The sequence below is a fragment of the Saimiri boliviensis genome, chromosome 5, assembly GCF_048565385.1.
Source record: "Saimiri boliviensis isolate mSaiBol1 chromosome 5, mSaiBol1.pri, whole genome shotgun sequence".
NCBI classification, from domain to species: domain Eukaryota; kingdom Metazoa; phylum Chordata; class Mammalia; order Primates; family Cebidae; genus Saimiri; species Saimiri boliviensis.
Window position 1 is genome coordinate 3,476,944 of NC_133453.1, and position 13,551 is coordinate 3,490,494.

General features: G+C 52.4%; 1 protein-coding gene across 5 annotated transcripts in view; it reads left to right on the plus strand.

The window, feature by feature from the left end:
- The window catches only part of PER2 (period circadian regulator 2), a 45,381-nt gene that overhangs the window by 19,198 nt on the left and 12,632 nt on the right, over positions 1 to 13,551 (plus strand). For all 5 annotated transcript variants that reach the window (XM_074398763.1, XM_074398764.1, XM_074398762.1 and 2 more), the window contains 11 exons: positions 1,355 to 1,409; positions 2,162 to 2,304; positions 4,805 to 4,883; positions 7,307 to 7,413; positions 8,017 to 8,170; positions 8,498 to 8,606; positions 9,359 to 9,484; positions 10,463 to 10,547; positions 11,777 to 11,924; positions 12,021 to 12,145; positions 13,222 to 13,386. In XM_074398763.1, coding sequence (XP_074254864.1) covers positions 1,355 to 1,409; positions 2,162 to 2,304; positions 4,805 to 4,883; positions 7,307 to 7,413; positions 8,017 to 8,170; positions 8,498 to 8,606; positions 9,359 to 9,484; positions 10,463 to 10,547; positions 11,777 to 11,924; positions 12,021 to 12,145; positions 13,222 to 13,386 — 1,296 coding nt within the window. The remainder of the gene's footprint in view (positions 1 to 1,354; positions 1,410 to 2,161; positions 2,305 to 4,804; positions 4,884 to 7,306; positions 7,414 to 8,016; positions 8,171 to 8,497; positions 8,607 to 9,358; positions 9,485 to 10,462; positions 10,548 to 11,776; positions 11,925 to 12,020; positions 12,146 to 13,221; positions 13,387 to 13,551) is intronic.

A 13,551-nucleotide genomic window follows, 5' to 3' on the forward strand; every position in this document is an offset into this window, starting at 1 on the left:
GCAGTGCACTGTGAGTGTGCTCAGTTGTGGGTTGTTTGCGGCAGTACACCATCAGTGTGCTCAATTGTGGGTTGGTTGTGTTTGCAGCAGTGCACCATGAGTGTGCTCAATTGTGGGTTGGTTGTGTTTGTGGCAGTGCACCGTGAGTGCTCAGTTGTGGGTGGGTGTGTTTGTGGCAGTGCACCGTGAGTGTGCTCAGTTGTGGGTTGGTTGTTTGCAGCAGTGCACCGTTGAGTGTGCTCAGTTGTGGGTGGGTGTGTTTGTGGCAGTGCACTGTGAGTGTGCTCAGTTGTGGGTTGGTTGTTTGCAGCAGTGCACCGTTGAGTGTGCTCAGTTGTGGGTGGGTGTGTTTGTGGCAGTGCACCGTGAATGTGCTCAGTTGTATATTGGTTGTTGTTTGCGGCAGTGCACTGTGAATGTGCTTAGTTGTGGGTTGGTTGTTGTGTTTGCAGCAGTGCACCGTGACTGTGCTCAGTTGTGGGTGGGTGTGTTTGTGGCAGTGCACCATGAGTGTGCTCAATTGTGTGTTGGTTGTGTTTGCAGGAGTGCACCGTGAATGTGCTCAGTTGTGGGTTGTTTGTGGCAGTGCACCATGAGTGTGCTCAGTTGTGGGTTGTTGTTTGTTGCAGTGCACCGTGAGTGTACTCAGTTGTGGGTGGGTATGTTTGTGGCAGTGCACCGTGACTGTGCTCAGTTGTGGGTGGGTGTGTTTGTGGCAGTGCACCATGAGTGTGCTCAGTTGTGGATTGGTTGTTGTGTTTGCAGCAGTGCACCGTGACTGTGCTCAGTTGCGGGTAGGTGTGTTTGTGGCAGTGCACCGTGAGTGTGCTCAATTGTGGGTTGGTTATTGTGTTTGCAGCAGTGCACCGTGACCGTGCTCAGTTGTGGGTGGGTGTGTTTGTGGCAGTGCACCGTGAGTGTGCTCAGTTGTGGGTTGGTTGTTGTGTTTGCAGCAGTGCACCGTGACTGTGCTCAGTTGCGGGTAGGTGTGTTTGTGGCAGTGCACCGTGAGTATGCTCAGTTGTGGGTTGGTTGTTGTGTTTGCAGCAGTGCACCGTGAGTGTGCTCAGTTGTAAACTGGTGTGTTTGCAGAAGCATCATTTATTTTTTTGAAAATGTAAAAATTCTGGTGCTAAAATTTTAGCGCTGCATAATTTGGAGTGTACCACACTCATGAAGTATATGTAATTTTAGTCGGAAATGTAATAGAAGATTTCTCACCTAAAGGATTCACTTTGTGTTTCGATAAATTTTCAGTTTTCGCTTTCTTGATTCCGCTGCTCTTCTGTCTGAGAAATGAGGAACATTATTTAGTTGTTTATTTGGATGAATGACTTTGGTCTTTTTCTTTTAGATTCTTTTACTCAAGAATGCTGCATGGAGGAGAAATCTTTCTTTTGCCGTGTCAGGTAAGCCTGGTTCCCAGTTTTTAAATTAGAAAACCCTACAAACATTTCACCCCAGGGCCTGTCACAGGGCTTAGGAGGCCCATGTGTTCCCCGCTCCACTTGAGGCTGGAGGGGCATGAGCCCTACCTGCAGGGACCCAGCACGCCTGTTTCTGAAGTCGAACTGAAATCACAGTTGCATTTTAAATATGTACAGTTCACTAGAATGCGGCCAGCGGTGAAGTGACTTCTCCTGCCCCTCATGGAAAATGGTAGCCAGGGGACCCTGCACTTTCTGTCTGCCCCACGGTCCACAGAGACTCTGAAAGCACCTGCAGCCTTCGGCTGTCTGTGCTTTTTTCTGGGGAGAGACCCACAGCTTTCCCCACAGGGTTTTGGTCCACAACAGGGTGACTGAGCATTCAGTTGCAGTGTCGAGAATGACCCTGGGCCAGACTCTGGCACCCTCAGAAGTCAAGGGCGAGGACCCCTGGTGGGAGCAGCACCCCTTTCCAATCTGCTTTACCCGTGCAGAGTGCAGGCTGCTCTGGAGAGGGGCTGCGGCAGGCTCCCACTGGATGGGTGTTGCCCGATTTGCCCTTCAGTATGGAGGGACTCAGGGGGGCAGGAGGGCAGGCCCAGCCCCAGCTCCTTAGGCAGAGCAGAGGTGCACATCGCCTGCAGCGTGGCCTGGGTCCCAGGTGAGGAGGGAACAGAACAGGGAACTGTTCCTGTGTCACCTTTCCAAACTTTGAGTGCTGCTCTTCTCCACAGGGTCGGGAAAAGCCACGAGAATGAGGTCCGCTACCACCCCTTCCGCATGACTCCCTACCTGGTCACGGTGCGGGGCCAGCAAGGTGCTGAGAGTCAGCTTTGCTGCCTTCTGCTGGCAGAGAGAGTGCATTCTGGTTATGAAGGTAACAGCCAGGCCGCGTTGTCTCTGGCTGCCCCCTCAGTTACTCCTGTGGTTCAGACTTAGCATCTGTACCGAGGACTCCCAGTTGCAGTTCCCTAGCCTTGGCCTCTGCTGCACCTGGGGCAGAGTCTCCATCTTTCTGGACATCAGCACAGGCCACCTGGCATCTGGCCATCCCCACGGCAGATTGAGGCATCTGGACACGAACATCTCACCCTGTGCACACCAGCGCCATGACCCCTTCTCCCCTTCCCCTGGCTGCCCTGCTTTTTGTCCACAAAGTAGGAATAGCCCTGACAGGTCCGGGGCCCCGCCTCCCTCCCATCTTCATCCCCTGCCTCATGTCTCAGCCTCGTGGGCCCTCTGTGAAGGGCCCTGATGTCGCTGCCTGCTCCAGTACCCCAACTTCTTCCTCAAGCTGCAGTAAATAGAGTGCTGGGATCCCTCCCTCTCCACCTTGGCCCATCTTACCTTTTCCTGAAATTTCCTTTTTTCCCAGACAGACATGCACTGGCTGCTCCAGGCGAGTCAGCCTCCACACAAGGCTTGCTGTGCCTCTGTATGCCCTGTATCAGAGACAGGGTTTCACCTGGTCTCTGCTCCTGCTGTCATCTCACCTGCAGAACCTGGTCATTGGGCCAGCTCACCTCTGGCCCATGACTGTCTAGGTCCCACTAGTTCTTCTGGCTACCCCACCCCCAAAATAATATCTGGGGCCTTCTCTTGAAACCCAGAGGATACAAAGCATTGTGCCACCTTGATCAATCCTTCTTGTGATCCCTCTTAAGAGCCTGCTTTGTGGCATCTTGATTCTTGTAATGGCCGAAATCCCTGGCCAGTAACTGTAGGTGCTCAGCATGGCTGCTGAGCGAGTCACATGATCTCCAAATTCCCAGAAGGCAGGTGCAGTCTGCAGCTGCTGAACCCGGAAGCCAGCTGAGTCCATGCTGTGCTGTGCTCATCACCTTCTTGGTGGCGAATGACAGCTTTTTTTTTTTTTTTCTTTTTTAAGAGATGTAGTCTTGCTCTGTTGGCCAGGCTGGAGTGCAGTGGTGTGATCTCAGCTTACTGCAACCTCCATCTCCCTGATTCTAGTGATTCTCCTGCCTCCGCCTCCTGAGTAGCTGGGACTACAGGTGCATGCTGCCACATCCAGCTAATTTTTTGTTTGTTTGTTTGTTTGTTTTGTATTTTAGTAGAGACAGGGTTTCACCGTGTTGCCCAGGCTGTTCTTGAACTCCTGAGCTCAGGCAATCCACCCGCCTTGGCCTCCCAAAGTTCTAGGATTACAGGCGTGAGCCATCACGCCCAACCAAATGACACAAATGACAGCTTTTTTAAAAAGCACTTTTTTTTTTTTTGAGATGGAGTTTCACTCTTGTTGCCCAGGCAGGAGTGCAGTGGTGTGATCTTGGCTCACTGCAACCTCCGCCTCCCTGGTTCAAGCAATTCTCCTGCCTCAGCCTCCCGAGTAGCTGGGATTACAGGCATGTGCCACCACACTCGGCTAATTTTGCATTTTTAGTAGAGGGGTTTCTCCATGTTGGTCAGGCTGGTCTCAAACTCCTGACCTCAGGTGATCCGCCCTCCTTGGCCTCCCAAAGTGCTGGGATTACAGGCATGAGCCACCACGCCCAGCTAAAAAAACACTTCTTAAAAGTGATAGAAATATTTTAAGTATGTGACTTTCTTTACAATGTTTGATGTGTTCCTGCCTATATTATCGAATGTTCTTTTCCAAATATTCAGTAAGGTTTAGAGAGGGTTCTTACGGTTCAACAAGTTATTTCCCTAAACTACCAGAGTCTCCTTCAAGAATGACGAATATTGGAATTTTGAATGTTTTATCTATGAATTGAGGAGAATTTTGGATCTATGACTCACTTTATGCAAATTTGTCCACCTTTGTCTAGTTTCTAAACTGTGAAGTTCTCCAGTACAATGACGTTTGCTAAGAAATCTGAACCCAGACCAGGTGGAGTGGCTCATGCCTGTAATCTGGCACTTTGGGAGGCTGGGGTGGGAGGATCACTTGAGCCTGGGCAATTGAGACTATCCTGATTAACATAGTGAGATACTGTCTCATTAAAAAAAAGAAGAAAAGAAATTTGAATCCAAGTATATAACTCATTTTTTTGAAAAATAATTTGTCAGATCACTCTAGTTTCATCCTAAAAATCATAAAGATGGCCTTCCAGCTTTATTTTGCTAAGAGTAGTCTCTACGTGGTCTGTGTGGTTTTGTTAACATGGCAGTTCCAATTGACTAGACTAACCCTAGCATGCAAAGAAGCTGAGAAGGCCGGCTGGTGATCCCACGGCCAGCGGCGGGTCTGCTCTGCCCTCAGTGCGACAGGCTCTGTTATTCCGAGTCCGTGTTTTAATTTTTTTCTTTAGCTGCTCATTACTCCATATCCACAGGGTATTTTCTGGTAGTTTTAATTTAACATTAAATATGTATTTCTTGGGATCACAAATGTGTGCAATGTTCTGTTCTTTCAGCTCCTAGAATTCCTCCTGAAAAGAGAATTTTTACAACCACCCATACACCAAATTGTTTGTTCCAGGATGTAGATGAGAGGTAAGTGGTCTTGGCCCACCCACTTTTTCATGTTTTTGATATAAAAGCTATTTGGCTAACGCTAAGCCTGCATATTGGTTTTATAATTACATGATAATGGACAAAAATATATAATTATACACAGGCAATGAAATAATTATGGAGTTACACTGAAAACTTCCTAAGATATGCACATGGTATAATTGAGGCTTTCTGGAGAGCTGGTGATTGTTCTAATTGAGCCTGTCTTAATTATCCCATGTAAACGAGTTTGGAGTAGATGATAGTATAGACAGAGGCGGTGTTGCCTGGGACCAGTGTCCAGGGGAAGCTGGGGGTGCCATTGGCTGGATCCCAGCAGAAGTCCATCTTCCAGCCTGTGTGCTGGAGGCTGCTTGCGGGGATAGGATTTTCTCCATGCCTCAAAGCCCCACTCAGTTCCCCCTCTCTAGGTCTCCCACTCAGGGTGCTGTAGCAGGTGCAAATGGTCCCAGTGAGATTTGGGAGCACCCTTGTTCTGAGTGGGTTCTGCCCTGACCATACATATTCTCCCAGCTCCTCCTCCACAGATGCACGAAGACTCGGAAACCACTTGGGCCGGCTGGGTACAGTGGCTTATACTTACAATCCTAACAGTCTGAGAAGCCGAGATAGGAGGATCACATGTGGCTAGGAGTTCGAAACCAGCCTGTTTGAAACCAGGAATTCAAAACGTGGCCAGACCCTGTCTCTACAAAATAAAAATAAAAATTAGCTAAGTGTGGTATTCTGCACCGATGGTCCCAGCTACTCAGAGGCTGAGGCAGGGGAATCACTTTAGCCTAGGAGTTCAAGGTTATGGTGAGCTATGATTGCACCGCTGCACTCTAGCCTAGGTCACAGAAAAAGACCCTATCTCAAAAAAAAAAAAGAAAAGTGTGGGCCACTGGCAGTAGTCACAGAAGTGTCACCTCAGAAGATACCACAGGAAATGGACCAAGAAGCAGCAATGAGCTGCACTTCCTGAAATGCACCAGGTCACCTCCTCGAAGCTATGGGGATCAAGTCCTCTCCCCCTTCTGCTCTTGGCCCAGGGACACAGGCCCGCACCCTTGGAGCCAGGGCCATCCAGCTTTCTGGGGAGGCTCTGTGGGTAAAAAGGGATCTGTCACTTCCAGCTCCAGCTTGCTCAGGTGTGTCCGCTGGGCCGCCTGGGCAGAGCCAGCGGAGGCAGTGTCCAGACGCAGGCTTCTGGACACCACGCTGCCCTGCAGAACCAGGATCTTGGGAGGGCGGGGCCTGGGGCTGTGCATATGTAAAGCAGCCTCGGGAGATTGTGCTTCCTTCAGAGATCTGAGAACAGTCTGTAACCCACTCCCCCACCAACATGGTGTCCAGCTCAGCCCTGCACAGGGAGGTTGGCAGACAGGTGCACATGGCATTAGGGCCACAGTCTGTGAGCTCCTTCATGAAGCCTGGTGTGTGGCCTGGCTCACAGAGCCCAAGGCCAGCCGGAACAGGTGGCCAGGACTCCCCTCGCTCTCCCCTCCTGCTTTTCACCCTCCACCCCCTTTCCTCTCCCTCCTCTTCCTTCTCCCCTTCTTTTTCCTCCTGCTCCTCTCCTCTTCCTTCCTCTTCCTCCTCCTTCAGCCAGGCTTTGATGGGGTGGATGCCAGGAACATTCTGTATGTCCTGTCTAAAGGAAATCATGAGGCCTGGAGAGAGAGCCTCAGACAAGGAGGAGGAAATCAAAGAATAACAGCACCAGGCCCTTGAGAAAGTTCTGCACCATGGTCTAAAGACTCACAGGGAAAATCCTTCCACACAAGCAGCAGAGTTTGAGGAAACCCATTTGGATGCCGCAGTGTTAAGAGGCAGCTTGGAAGAGATCGCCGGCGGAGCCAGCAGAGGGCGCTGCCGAAGTTCGGCTGGGTCTTGCGAGGAGCAAAGCCACAGCTCTGGGAGGCAGCATGAGGGCACGGAGCAGAGGCCTGTCCAGCCGCCGAGACTCCAGAGAAGCCACAGTGAGCCAACTGGACGCCAAGGCCAGAGTCACACGAGACCAGGCTGGAAAAGATGCACATAGAAAGGGTATCCCAAGGCCCAGGCGAAACCTGTTAAGCAAAAATCCATGCCAGGCCACATGTGGCCAAACTGATGAGTGACACAGAAAAAGAAAAAGATGCTGGAAGGAAAAAACCAAGAACATGATCATGACTTATCATTTGGGAGGTGAAAAGCCCCAGCGGAGGGAGCCTGCTTCTGCATCCTAGAAGCTGGGCCTTCGATTGCTATTGGTTGGAACTCTAACTGGTCTTCTATTAGTCCAGCTTCCAAATTGTGATCTTGGAGGGTGCGGGGTGGAGTTTGGAGTATATCTTCCCTTTCCAGGGAATAAGATGGATCTCAGCGACAATCTCCACTGTTTGGACACCGATCCTAGCATGTGTCTGCTTGCCTTCCAGGGCGGTGCCTCTCCTGGGCTATCTACCTCAGGACCTGATTGAGACCCCGGTGCTTGTGCAGCTGCACCCCAGTGACAGGCCCTTGATGCTGGCCATCCACAAAAAGAGTAGGTCCCCTTTTCACAGGAAATCCTAACGTGTTTGGTGGAAACTTGGGCACTCTTGGGGCTTCTTCTTGGGACCAGTCTGGCTCTGACAGGTCAGATCAGCTAAGGACAAGCGGGTGGTAGATGCCCGCCTCACCGCCTCACTCCTGGCACTGCAGTGCCCAGTGGAGTCGAGAGAGTGGTGAACTCACATGAGTTCCTTTGTGGCCAGTTGTTCTCAGGCCATGACCTGAGTCTGTAGCATCTCATGTTTACTGTTGACTTCAGTGGCACGTGGGAGGAGGGGAGACTGATTCATCTGCGGCTAGGAAGGTTCTGACCAGGCCAGGGAGTGCACAGTGTGTGTCCTCACCAAGCACAGCCCTCTTAGACGCCAGTGACACTCCAGCAGAGGCGAGACACAGGATGCAACAGCTCCTGCTGGAAACAGCATCCTTATAATTGACAGCAAAAGCGGGAGGTTGAAGGCAGTAGCTTTGGAGAAGTATTCACACCCCTAAAGTTTGCAGATGGTCCTAGGCCTGAGTGAGTCTTGACTTGCCTTTGTACTGCAAACTCTGCTTGCTCCCCTTTTCCTCTGAATGCTGGCTTTTGCTCTCCTAGTCCTGCAGTCTGGGGGCCAGCCTTTCGACTATTCTCCCATTCGGTTTCGTGCCCGGAATGGGGAGTACATCACGCTGGACACCAGCTGGTCCAGCTTCATCAACCCATGGAGCAGGAAAATCTCCTTCATCATCGGGAGGCACAAAGTCAGGGTGTGAGTACTCTAATGGCCTGAGGCGGGCAGGGGTCTTGGGTGGGGATTCCAGGCTGTTGTCACCTCACAGCAACAGACAGCCTCGGGAGGGACTGAGGCCGAGACCAAAACTGCCTCCTGCCCGCAATCTGGAGCCCCAGGCCGGCAGGCAGGGGTGACCTGTCCCCTGCCCCCACGTGGGAGGAACCTCCTTCAGGCAGAGCCTGGGGGGCTGCAGGGGAGGGGCAGAGGGCCCGCCCAGGCAGGCAGCATGTGATGGCTATACAGTCACGCGAGAGAGGTCCTCTGGTGGGGCCCTGTCTGACAAGATGAGTTAAAACCACACAGGGGCCCTTTGAATGAGGACGTGTTCGCAGCCCACCCATGCACAGAGGAGAAGCCCCTGCACCCCAGCATTCAGGAGCTCACGGAGCAGATCCACCGGCTCCTGCTGCAGGTGGGTGTGGTGCCTGCATGCCTCCTAGGTAGCAGCCCCGGGAACCCCTGTGGAGGACATAGGCTCTGCCCTTCACCCTGGTCCTGTCACATCCATTCAGATGCCCTCAGCTGTCATTCTTTGAGCATCCCCCAGGGGACAGTTTGGGCATAGACCAGGGTAGTTCAAGACAGTCCCCAGCACCCTTGGCCACCTCCAGCCTTGCCTCAGCATTGTCTCAGCCGCAGCCCTCAGTGAGTGGCTGAAGGACGTGTGCAGACACCGTGCCCGATAGGCCACATAGCCCCAGAGTGACCTCTCAGTGGCATGGGGACTCACTATGATCCAGAGCAATGGGACTTAGGGACATTGTACTCAAGGTCCCTAAAAACTCAGGGTCACTGCAGTCAACCCCGTGCCTGAGTGGGCGTCTGCTTCTCAGTTCCCAGAGGCTGTGGAGTGAAACTGTCAGCATATCTTGTTTCGTTTTAAACCCTCCCCAGAGGCGTGGCTGGCGTTGATGAGTGGGTTGGACGCATTCCTTTGGTGCAGTCTCCTCCGTGACTGCACGTCTGGGTTGGGGCACCATGGCTAGAGGCCAAGAGTCCACCTCTGGAGCCTGACCCTGGGGTTCAAACCGTAGCTCCCCTCATCTTGGCCATGCAGCCTTGGGCAGGTCACCATCCTCTCTGTGAAGCGGTGTTGGCAGGGGGGCCACATGCGTAGCTCAGCAGCCCTGGCCGTGTCTGCAGTGTTCTCTGCTGTCTCCCCAGCCGGTCCCCCACAGCGGCTCCAGCGGCTACGGGAGTCTGGGCAGCAACGGGTCCCACGAGCACCTCATGAGCCAGACCTCCTCCAGCGACAGCAATGGCCATGAGGACTCACGCCAGAGGAGAGCCGTACGTCACCTTCCGTTCTCCCTGAGAAAATGAGTTTGTGGATGTCCGTTCAGAGTTAAAAAGCACACTCAAGACGACCCTTGGCAGTCAGGAGAGGCTTCATCATCACAGCTGTTTCTGCTTCCTTTCTAAACTTTGTTCACTTGGGACTTATTTCTTAATTTCTTAAGAGTTTAAACCAGGCGTCCCCAAACTTTTTACACAGGGGGCCAGTTCACTGTCCCTCAGACCGTTGGAGGGCCGCCACGTACTGTGCTCCTCTCACTGACCACCAATGAAAGAGGTGTCCCTTCCTGAAGTGCAGTGGGGGGCCGGATAAATGGCCTCAGGGGGCCGCATGCGGCCCGTGGGCCGTAGTTTGGGGATGCCTGGTTTAAACAGCTAGAAGCTATAGGTAAGCATTTGGTTGAAACTTATTTAAAACATAATATAAGCAACAGTGAAGATTTAACTAGGATAGAAAGCAGAAAATACAGGCTGGGCAGGGCAGCTCACACATGTAATCCCAGCACTTTGGGAGGCTGAGGCAGGTGGATCACCTGAGGTCAGGAGTTCAAGACCGGCCTGGGCACCATGGTGAAACCCCATCTCTACTAAAAATACAAAAATTAGCTGGGCATGAATCCCAGCTACTCAGGAGGGTGAGGCATGAGAATGGCTTGAACCCGGAGGCAGAGGTTGCAGTGACCCAAGATTGTGCCGTTGCACTCCAGCCTGGGCAACATTGCAAGACTCCATCTCAAAAAAAAAAAGAAAAGAAAAGAAAAGAAAATTCAATCTGCTGTTTTGCTTTATTTTTTATTGTTCCTTAGGATCATCAAATAGGTTTTATCTAGCTCTGCATCTGTCAGATTTCTCAATCAGATTTTCCTTCTGTGTTGCTGAAATTCTTTCAGCCATCCTCAGTTCTCACTTTGGGGGACAAACTGAAGGAGGCTTCCTAGAATGAATAACGTGTTCATTTTATTTTTCTTCAAGGAAATTGGTAAAAATGGTAACAAGACCAAAAATAGAAGTCATTATTCTCATGAATCTGGAGAACAAAAGAAAAAATCTGTTACAGGTAAAAAAAAATTCCGCATTTCCTTACTGAAACTAGAGTATGGCCAAGCGAGAAAAGATCTGGGTTGAATGCTCACTGTGGCTGGCAGGGAGTCGCCCTGTAGCATTGCTGCTCCTCCGTCTGTGCTCAGCCCAGTCTGCAGCTTCAGGAGGCGAGAGCAGCCTGGTCCTGCACTCACCCAGCCAGTGCAGGCATTGGTGTCTGCTGGGTGCCTGGTGCCCTGCAGGCCTGGGGGTGTGTGGCTGGGTGTCCCGCTGACCTGCCCACTGGGTGTACCTGGGAGCCATGGCCTGGGCCGCCTGTTCTTGCTGTAGAGTGGCTGTATGGCTGTGTGCGTGTACTTTCATACCCTTCACACACACACACACACACACACACACACACACACACACACCCCTGCTGACAGACTGCCCAGCATCCACATCCACAGACCTGTCTCAGGTGGAGCGTATCACCCAGCGGCCGTCGACCCACTCCCACTGCACAGCCCTTGCCGCCCCACATGCCGCACTTCCCAGGCAGCTTCACACCGTCACATGTGGGTTCAGGGGCGTGCATGTGTCCCAGTCCTGCCCCTTGTGGGCCCTTGCTCATTCCCTGTACTCATTCCAAAGCCTCCCGTGGGGAACATCGGGCCCAGAGCACACTTTGGCCAGACACTGCTAGGACTTCTGGCCTTTGGGACGTGTTGGTGGACATGCTGCATGCTGGACTCTGTGCTGGGTGTTGGGGACACACTGATGAGGTGGACACAGCTCTCTGCTCTGCTTGAGGGCCCCTAGGGACAGGCATGTGATGTATGTCGTGGGGGCAAGAGTCGACTCAAGCCATCATAATCACTACTGGCAGGGATCACATTGAGAACACTGGCCTGGCCCAGGACAGACGTAAAGTACATGGACTCTAATTGGCCCTGAAAGTTTAAGAGTTCAAGTGAGAACCGGTATCTCCCACTGCTGAGTCCCTGACCCCTGGGGATGGCCCAGACCCCAGAGAGAAGCAGGTTCCAGGCTGGGCAGCAGCTCCCTCCCTGGCCTGCCTGTGGATGGCACTGTGGTGCTCGTGACCACAGGGCTGCCAGATGCCGGGCTGTCCCTGGGCTTCCATACCCGTGAAGCAGATTCTGAGTCTCCAATCCTGTCTTCAGGTAGAACGAAAATGCTTTCTAAATTCACAGTGTTTTCTTTGGGAGAAAAATAAATGAAAGAACAATTTTGCCATTTCTTCAGAAATGCAAACTAGTCCCCCAGCTGAAATGAAAGCTGTCCCTGCCGTGGAAAAAGACAGCCTGGGGGCCAGCTTCCCGGAGGAGTTGGCCTGGAAGGAACAGCCCACCTGCTCCTACCAGCAGATAAGCTGCTTGGACAGCGTCATCAGGTACACTGGCATTTCCGGCCGAGTCTCCACCATCTCATGTACCTTCCTGCCTCTCGTGTTGTGTGGCATCACCAGTGGCTCATGCCCTTCACACAGGTACTTGGAGAGCTGCAGTGAGGCTTCCACCCTGAAGAGGAAGTGCGAGTTCCCAGCAAACGTCCCGACGCTAAGGTCCAGTGATAAGCGCAAGGCCACAGTCAGCCCTGGGCTGCATGCTGCAGGTATCTGATCTGTGTAGAGCCATTTATATGGGTAACAGAAATCCTCTGGAGTGGAATTGCCTGAGGCATTCTCATGGCTTCCAGGGACACAGTGTAAGCCTTCAGGCTATTTTTCAAATGATGAAAGTAGTTTAAAAGTCAGCACGGTGCTTAGAAGAGCTAGAGGTAAAGATTATTCTTTCAGAGCCTTGGCTTTGAGAACAGGAACCCAGTGGGGCTGCTGGAGGCCTGAGAATGTCCCCTGACCCCCTCATGTGGCCACACTGGTCTTGAGTTGTCAGTCTAAGGGCAGGCCTTTCCAGTGCATCTCGGAGGGGCCCTTGTCCTGAATGTCAACATGCCCCATAAATCACATTAAATCGCAGGCTGCTTAAATGCTGTCAGTGTTGCCGATGGTCACCATCAGGATTAGAAACAGGGTACCCTGGCCAGGCACGATGGCTCACGCCTATAATCCCAACACTTTGGGAGGCCAAGGTGGGTGGATCACTTGAGGTCAGGAGTTTGAGACCAGGCTGGCCAACACGGCGAAACCTCATCTCTACTAAAACTGCAAAATTAGCCGGGCATCGTGATGAATGCCTGTAATCCCAGCTACTTGGGAGGCTGAGGCAGGAGAATTGCTTGAACAGGTGGAGGTTGCAATGAGCCGAGATCGTACCACTACACTCCAGCCTAGGTGACAGAGGGAGACTCCGTCTCAAAAGAGAGAGAGAGAGAAAGAGAAACAGGGTATCCCAGATTACGGTTGGTTGCTGACTGTTGGAAAAGCCCCTCCCCACAAGCCTGCAGAAGGGCTCCCTGGCCGCAGGCAAGAGCCCCTCTCCCGTGTTCCTGCAGCTGCCAAGCTGCCGCGCCTCCCTGCAGAGGACTTGGGATTTAAGTGTGTGCTGCTCCCATTTCAGAACTGTCTCTTCTCCACTGTTTTCCTTTGAGTAAACACTGGGGACAAATCATCCCATGCCCGGGCCAGAGCAGGATGGGATATGTGCATCCTGACACGGGAGCTGTACGGGCCCTCGGGTGCACAGGGCATCGTAATGGTGCGCTCGTGTTTGCTCCCCTTTCTCATGAAGAGGCAGCGCTGCCCTCCGGGGTGAACAGCCGCACAGGAGTCGGCACGCACCTGACCTCGCTGGCACTGCCAAGCAAGGCGGAGAGTGTGGCATCGCTCACCAGCCAGTGCAGCTACAGCAGCACCATCGTCCACGTGGGAGACAAGAAGCCGCAGCCAGAGCTAGGTATGACCACGGCTCTTGGATCAGAGAACAGTCTGATTTTAAACATGAAAACAAGAAGTTTTCCGTCTTGAATTTTTTTTCTCTAAGTGCAGAAGAACCCCACCATAGCCCAATAAGGGAAAGCCAGTTGTGTGAAGTACAGAGTGGACCAGCCGGGGCCCAGGC